This window comes from Syngnathus leptorhynchus, chromosome 13 (genome assembly GCF_054491065.1).
Source record: "Syngnathus leptorhynchus isolate UIUO chromosome 13, UIUO_Slep, whole genome shotgun sequence".
NCBI lineage: Eukaryota > Metazoa > Chordata > Actinopteri > Syngnathiformes > Syngnathidae > Syngnathus > Syngnathus leptorhynchus.
The window spans coordinates 1,658,974-1,667,294 of record NC_141207.1 but is presented as its reverse complement, the minus strand read 5'-3'; the positions used below and the strand labels follow the sequence as shown (position 1 = coordinate 1,667,294).

General features: G+C 46.9%; 1 protein-coding gene across 2 annotated transcripts; it reads right to left on the bottom strand.

Annotated features, from left to right (window-relative positions):
• Positions 1 to 917: 917 nt before the first annotated feature.
• On the bottom strand, positions 918 to 8,079 carry reps2 (RALBP1 associated Eps domain containing 2). Of its 2 annotated transcripts, none has more exons than XM_085928016.1 (19): positions 7,714 to 8,079; positions 6,258 to 6,381; positions 5,805 to 5,923; positions 5,374 to 5,479; positions 5,073 to 5,198; positions 4,936 to 4,999; positions 4,702 to 4,864; positions 4,499 to 4,552; positions 4,321 to 4,396; positions 4,115 to 4,189; positions 3,955 to 4,006; positions 3,739 to 3,878; positions 3,600 to 3,661; positions 3,460 to 3,528; positions 2,893 to 2,979; positions 2,714 to 2,829; positions 2,445 to 2,550; positions 1,275 to 1,396; positions 918 to 1,180 (listed from the first exon to the last, which is right to left on the bottom strand). In XM_085928016.1, the coding sequence occupies exons 1-18, from the start codon at positions 7,936 to 7,938 to the stop codon at positions 1,328 to 1,330; spliced, it is 1,833 nt and encodes a 610-aa protein (XP_085784142.1). In that variant the 5' UTR covers positions 7,939 to 8,079; the 3' UTR covers positions 918 to 1,180; positions 1,275 to 1,327. The 2 variants fall into 2 exon arrangements, with proteins under 2 accessions (XP_085784142.1, XP_085784143.1); XM_085928017.1 differs by having other exon boundaries at positions 8,014 to 8,073.
• Positions 8,080 to 8,321: the final 242 nt, after the last annotated feature.

The window sequence follows — 8,321 nt, the reverse complement described above, 5'->3', positions numbered from 1 at the left end:
CCATGGCCTCTTTATTCAGATGTGCTGAATGCGTGTTTCTCTAAATCCCGGCCGGCTGACGAGCTAAAAGCTCTTCCTGTTGCCACGCTTGTGTCTGCCGCTAGCGCTTGCGCAGAAGTGCAACCTTTGCAAAGCGACGGCCCCGGACAAAGGCCGCCACGACGCACCGCCATGCCGTCATGCTTCGGGGGGGACAAAAGGATCAAGTTGAGCGCACAAAACACGATAATCTGAGCGCTCGGCGAGGCGAGTGGACCTTTCGCTTTTTCTTTGGCTTTTTTTGCTGACTTTTTTTTCAATGAAAAAAACAGCGGACTCCACAAGATTCTGCTCGAAGATGGCCAATCAAACCAACATTAAGATTAAATGATAAAAGTTAAAAATGTATTGAAATGAAATTGAACCATACTAAACAATCCAAACAATTCCATCCTGTAAATAACTCGGAGGTGACAAATGGCCATCACGTTTTGCCCCAGCTGTTAGCGTGCAATGCCAAGCAGATACTTTCAAGTGCTATTTATAGTCCAGCTGCTTGCTGCTCATGACGCCATCACGCTGTAGCGACGGCGGAGAGTTTTCACGAGACAACAACGAGGCGCTCTAAAGCAGGTAGTGTGTGAGCCAAGTGTGTCAAAGGATTTTTTTGGGGGACGGAGAGATCTGGGAATACAGCCACCGCTAATGCTGCCGTTGACCTTTTTTCCCCCTCGCCGCCTTGTTGTGTCTGTTTGAAAACATCTGCTTTCATCTATCCGTATCTGCCTAATAGCTTGAATGGAAATTGCATGTTGATATTTCCATAACGTGCTTGTCGCTTCTGGAATTGGCGATCGGAGGCTTTCCTAATTGCCTTTCAAGCAACAAAAGATATAACACGCAGCTGCTCGACAACAGGATTATCATTCATGCTAACGTCAAGTGTGAAAAGTTAGCAACTTTATTCATCACTTTGATTCCAGTATAAATTACAGCGTAGTCATGACATCATTGTGACATCATTAGCATGCAGCCCAAGCATGCCCTTCCTGTCCGCACACAATCTTTGAGAAGACACAGTAAGAAGAGTCCAAAGCAGCACCTTGTCTTTGCATAGCAGATCTGCTGTCGTTTGGTGCTGGTTTGTCATTTCGTGCTTTTTTTACAATGTTAGCTTTCTTTGGGGGGGAAGAGCAGATACCTGGAAAATAAAAACAAAGGACGTTTGACCTCAAACAGAATGAAAAGTAAAACAAAATAATTTCCACCAATCCGATTCCAAATTCCTTGCTCACAGCAGAAGATGGGTCGAATCACTCTTTTTATGATTTTCCGACTAGCCGCCGGGTCACGTCGAGGCCACGGGACGCAGGAGGTCCAGCTGGCTCTCCAAGGTGACCCTCTGGTGGTGGATGGCCTGCAGACAAAAGGAATGCGAGATCACACGGAGCTTGTAGCTTTATGTGGACCATCCTTCAAAATTTCAACTTGCTCTTGTCACCTTACGGGATGTGTTTTAAGCTCAGGTGGTGAGCCAATCGAAACTCTGTAAGCATCCCCAGGCCTACTTTTAGCCGCCCCCGACGCTCACCCCAGCTTTGAACAGGTGACAAAGCCTTGGCAGAAGTCTTCAGCCGATGCTCTCTTGTTTCCAATCAGCTATTTGTTGCATTTGGGACGCGAGCTGTCTCCTATTTTCAAGCGGACAGTTGAGAATGCCCGCGGCCGGTGCGGCCTTCGCGCTCTCTAAATAAAGACGCACACTTGCCATTCTCTCGCATTCCAAACAAGTCTTGCGGGATCAGGGGCAAAGGCCAAATGACCTCACGTGTGTCATTCCGTTCGGCGTTGCAATGCTATCAAACGTTTACAATTGCGCTTCACGCGAGCGCCGCCGCTTTCGCCGCTGGATCGATTACCGGAGGAATGGCGGGAACGCGACAGGTGGGCCGAGCGCCGATACTAATGGCTAAACTGCGGTCTTGTTATACTTTGGAACTATGTTTGGGTGTCAGTGAATGAATTTCACTTTTCAAAAAAAAAAATATATATATATAAATATATTTATTAGTCCAGATGTGTGTGTGTGACGATGATCATTGGGACTTTTATTTAATCATTTCAAGCTTACATTATAATAAGTATCAAGGTGACTTCTACGTCACATTCTCAAGTATCACTTGGAGGCACAGGCCTGCACTATTGCTGACTTGAACGACCCCTTGACCTCAGGCTGTTATGACGAGTACCTTTTGTGTCGCACCGACTTGCCGAAGCGTCGGACGGACTTTCTTGCGTTTGGCTGAGAAGTGTCTGAACACCATTCAAATGTGAAAAATCGCACGGCTGTGCTCGGGAAGAGAAGACTGGTGGAATGTCAGCAACGCTTTGACTCACATGGCAAATGGAAGCCCGAATGCCACTGATCATTTACTGGTAAAAAAAAAAAAAGGATTTCGGCCTACCTTGAGCTGCTGCTGCAGCTCGCTGTTGAGTCGTGTCAACACGGCGTTGGTTTCCTTATTTTTGCGAATTGCCATCTGGATGTCCCTCTTCTGCTTGGATGGCGTTCTGTGAGGGACAAACATACTTGATGCCGCTTCATCTCAGAGCAAACAACAAACCGTACAAATAAACCCTCCGCAATCTGTCTTTGTTTGCGTGGGATAGGCCCTTCAGATAAAAAACAAAAAAAACAAATAAAAGTGATGCATTGGAAATATTAGTGACTAACTTTTGAGTGTGTTTTAGAAAAGATCCAGTAGGTGGCGCCAAGCACTCCACATTCTGGCTGTCTGGCCGAAACTTCCTTCGACCCGGCTTCTGCGGAGCTTGATTGTGACTTGGCTCCTGCAAGTTACAATAAGAATGAAATTAAACAACAAAAAGCAGAGCTGTCAAATAGTTTTCAACCTGTTGGGAAGCTTTGGACAAGTCTTCGCTACTTTGATTCAATCTGGAGCGTAAACAGGGTTCTTCAGGTTTCACAACGCTTTCCTCCTGAAAAACACGGTATGTGAAAGGATTGTTCAGAACTTGGTTGAAAAAAGATAAATCCTGATTGGCATTTTTAAGGTCTCGACCCTTATGAGATACTTCACACATGGATTTCTTATCATGGATTGAAAGATTAATTCTGACGGGTTAAAGTCGGCTCCGTTTCCTTCTCATCGGGTCGGATTGGGCAGATTGAATGCGTTCGTTGGCGTCGGAGAGTTAGCTGACGTCACGCTTGAAGCGCTTTTCAGTCACGCTGATGGCTTAAACAGCCTCACGGCACTACGTGATTGTACCAGGGGAAGGGGGGAGGGAGGAAAAGGGAAAACCAGGACATTTGAAAGGCCGTGCCCAACCCCAGACAGTGAAAGTCGCTTTGGAGTAGAAGACAAAGATGAGGTGGAAAATCTCGCCTCATCAATCGTCAATCATCCTAATGATTGTTTTTGAGCTACGATGAAGAGACATCTGATGTGGGCTCACCTCTTGTCGGAAGCGACTGAAGTCTGCAAAGTTGGGCTGCTGTGCTTTGGTCGGTGGAACCTGAGATCCCTGTGATTTTAATCATGAGCGTAATCATGAAATGATTTATATTTGTTTGATTTCAAAAAGTCAAATCAAACCTGGGAGGCGGACGGTCTGGGAGGTAACGCTGGAGGAGGGGGAAACCATCCACTCTTCAGCCCTTTCAAAAATAAAAAGGACCACCATTAAGCTCCACAATAAAACCAGAAATCTGTTGTTGAAGTGGGTGACCAGCACCTGGCGCCCCCTGCTGGAAGAGCTTGTTGAGGTCCAGCGAGGAGGCTCTGGAGTGGCTTTTCTTCTGAGGTCGAGGCGGCGGCGTGGGAGGCTCCTCCGCCTTCCTCATGGCGTCGTCGATGGAGGTGCTGGAGAAGGACCTACAAAAAGCAGAACGCCGCAATTCATGCATTTGCAACCCCGTCACCTGGAATGTATTTCAGTGGACATCCCAACCTCGGTCGGGTTTTCATCTTGCAGTGCCGGTCGGGGTCCTGAGACGGCGGCTCTGCCACAAGAATCATGCGGGGGGAAAAAAAAAAAGAGTCAGTTTGTGGGTTGACTTTGATGAGGGGTCATTGTTTTGAATTTATAACAACACATTTCTTTGAATCACCTGGCCTGTGGGAAAAGGTGGCCAACTGTAGAGTTGCACCTTCTTTTAACGTCTCCACGCCCCTGAAACTGCATTCTGAAATATTACAATGATGAGTCAAAAAAGTCCATTGGGGCAAAATAAATAATAATAAATATGCTGGATTTGTGTATTTTTTGTTCTCTGTGAGAGCCATTTAGGGTCAAAGAAATAAATCTTTCACAAACCTTGTTTTTTACTGATTTCCTCTGTGGAATCTTGTTTGATCTTGGCCCCACTTGGTAGGAGCTTGGCGCTAGGATCCTACAACCGAGACGTTTGTCAACTGGAGTTATTTTAAGGGCAACATTGCCCCCTAAAGGAATCTACGAGGCACTGCAAATTAAAAAAAACATTTGAGTTTACCGTCTGATGGAGTCCAGCTTCGCCATCCTCAAAGACGATCCGACGCCGTACATGCTGGGCAGAAAAAAAATCCGCCACAGATGCTATGTATTAGCTTGTTTATAGCCTTTTTCATTCATTGTTAGCAGGAAATAAAACATTATATTCAAACGAGAGTGGCATTCATCAATTTCCCTTCTTATCTCTAACTTAACTTCACGTACTTGAAGGGGAACGTCGTCATTCGGTGGTCCGAATTTGGGATGCAGACCGAGGGGAAGGCTCTCGGGAAGAGGGTAGCCGTTCTTCCGGGCCACGATCAAGTGGAAGGCGGCGCAGAACTCTTGGAAGTTTAAAGCTCCGTCCCGGTCCACGTCGCTCAGTTCCCTGAGAGGGAGTTCAAAAAACGTTTAGAAGCCGCAACGGAGGCATTGAATCGAAAGTCAGTCAGCACTTGCCAAATGTGCGACAGCTCCGGGATGGGAAGTTTGGACATTGTGAAGAAGTTCTTTGCAACAGCACCTGGGGTGGGTGGATTAAATTCATATTGTATGGATAACATGGAAAGAAGAGATTTGGTGGGGGGGCGTTCTACCAAGGATTCGAGCCCCGAGGTCGGGCTGCAGGCTTTTAAACTGATTGGTGTAATAGTCGCGCTGTTCCTCTGTGATCCTCCAGGGATCGTCGTCATCGTTGTCACAATCCCGCTGGTCGCCCCTCTCTATATTAATTCAATCATAAAGTGCAGTGTATAAAATAAAGATGATGACAATAATACATTCATCAACAACTAATCCATTGATTAACTATTCGGAATCCTCGTAATTACAGCCGTTTAGTAGTAAATATTTTTGTAGTTCTCCAAGCTCGAGCTATTTCCGTCAACTTTGGCATACCCGCGTAAGAGTCGGCCATCTGTCTTTGTTTTGGCGTGGCGTACTGGTGGCTGTGGTAAGCCGGCGGGGAGCGAAGCACCGAGCTGCCAGGCGGAAGTGGCAGCTCCTTTAGAAACAGACAAACAAAGCATTTAGAACAATTCAAATGATGAGGAAAAACAGTTAGCATAATGTTGCTTTTGTCCGTGCGCAGTTGCTACAACTTCACGCTTCATCAACGGAATGTTTAGTCCTCGGCTAATCTCTCCAAATGGAGGCATTTTCCACTTTCATCTTTATAGCGGCATGGAATGTCTTCTGATCTATTTTTTTTGGGTTTTTGTTTGTTTTAATCTTCATTCTCAACGTGTTAATTGATCTGACCTGCTGGGAGTGTTAGACACAGACAAAAACAAAATATACAGCTCAAGATCCAAAGCATACCACCTGACCTTGTGCTCCGCACCCGAGTCCAAACATCGGATCCTGTCGCAGTGCTGCGCCTCCGTGCTGGCGACGTATCTCATCTCTGGTTCCGTCTTGATCCCCACAAATCTGGGCAGTGGTAGATCTGCAACACAGAAGTCTTTTTAGGAAGCCTAAAACTAATCAAAACAAAGATGAGGAAGTACTAGCCAAACATAAAAGGTGTTTGAACAGTTTGGTAAAATCTACCAGGTGAATTGTTGCAAAAACAACAAACCAAAACCACCCGAAGATGTTTAAGGCACTTTCCAAAGGTCGTGAGGTCACAAAACATTAGCTCCCGTTGCGGCATTAAGTGATTGTTGACAGCCGCAAACACGGCAGCGAGCTCTTCCCACGTGTGACCCGCCTCGCCTCCAGATTACGCCGCAATCCCGTCACCTTGAAAATAATCCTTTGAGCTCCCTTTGGGGACTTACTGGCCGATGTGCTCTGCAGGTGGACGGGCAGACCCGCCTGGGCGGCGGCCAAAAGCTTGAGGGCCACGTAGAACTGAGCTGTGCCAAAGTAGCCCATGCGCTTGGCGCCGCACACTTCCGTCACCTGCCGAGAGGACGGAAAATTTGATCTCAAATGTGAGAACATAAAGCATGTGACCTTTAATCAATCAGCATAGTGAACCCCCAATGACAAGCCAGCAAGCCTCTACTCTGTTTGGCTGCTAGCAACAATAACTTCATTATATGTGTTCCTGAAAGGTTAATCAAGTTCATCCACCCAATCGGAATGTGGTCCGAGAGCTGAGATTTGTCACGAAAGACTCTTAGATTGGAATTACACAACAGGTCAAAGTGCCAAATTCCAAGTCAGAGACTTAAATCAAGCTACAAGGTCCTGGAATGAAGTTCAGCAGCATTGCTTTATTTCTTTTCAATGTTTGCTAGCTCCTTGTGGCTGTCTCACAGAACCAGCCTGAAATAGAACCTCGTGCTCGCCATGTTGTTTCATTGGCGTGACTCGTCGCGTTACATCCTCAACATGTCTACGCAATTGTGAGGCTCATTTCCAAAACAACGCTCAGGAGTACAAGAGTCAGCCAGCAGGCATCCTGCCCGAGGGCCAAAGGGCCTGCTGTCAATCAACACCCATCCACGGCAGACAGGAAGGAAGCCGCATGAGCTCCGCGTCAAACTTCCTGCCGTTGCACATCGAGAGACACAATAGGATGGTGACGGATCCCGGGAAAACCCCAGCGGCATGAATACGCAAATCTGCTTGAGCTCCGTCCTGATGGCTCAGCGAAAAAAAAACACGTAACGAAGCTCATAAAACCGCCGCGACAAGCGTCACCTAGCATAGCGTAGCATGTGGTCAAAGATAAAGGACATTGAGTGAATTTGTGGAAAGCACTTTTTTTTTTTAAAACCAATGTATGTAGAAAATGTTTGCTTTCACTCCATGAGCAATTTTTTTGCTCTGTACACTCTGAAATCACTCTGCCAATCTCTCTCCTATTGGATGCGCCGTCTGACGTCACAACGATGCTACTCTAATTAAGCAGTTTGCACTTCAAGGCAGGGGCGCTGCTAAGACATCAAACGGCCATCTTGTGTTGCATCTTGCTTTCAGAAAACATCCATTTGGCTTCCAATCAACACTTAGGTTTAATACACTACTGTCTTTATGTTGGGAGAAGATGATGTCACTCAGAGCGCTAAGAATTGATACACTTGATTTAAAAAGTTTTTAGAACCACTGAACCACGATAAATGTTACACTACACAATTAACCCGTGTAATTCCTTTTTTTTTTTTCATTAGTTATGTTTGGTGATCCCCCACCAGTGTTAAATGTTGTGCCTGAGCAAACGATTGTGGAACGCCGTGTTAAGGTGTGTCCCCCTCAGCACCCGAATACCCCCCCCACGCCCTTCACCTTGTGCAGCACGTCAGCAGGCAGCTGGGACGCCTTGAAGAGCTCTGCCACTTTGGAGGAGGACAGCTGCTTCCCGGAGGGATCCGTCACGCACAGCCCGTGCAGAGCTGAGAAGTACCGCTGCTCGTGCTCATGCACCGGAATCAAACCACCGGCGCACACCGCTGCAGCCACTGTGCCGCTGCATCCACCACCGCAGCCACCACCACCGCCTTCCTGTTCCATTTGCTTGCCACCACCACCGACCGCCACGCTACAACCTAAAAATCATGCTGCACACACCCCGGCTACCGTCCTCACCTCCGCAGCGGATCATCCACCCCCAGTCATATTGCCATCAAACTGCAGTGTCACGCCGTGGCTGCTGGAGGCGCTAGAGTACCAAAATACATTTACATTCATCCACAAAGGTGTTCGCTGCTAACAACAAACTGAAACATATATATATATACTGCATTTTAAAACACTGACACGGCACGCCAGAAAAGGGGCAGGAAACGAGCCGGCCCATCTTTTTCCATTACAAATACATTGACGGGGGAAAACAAATCTTGAAAACCGGAGGTTAAAGATCCAATAAAATGTTCTAGAAAAAAGGGAATTGAAGG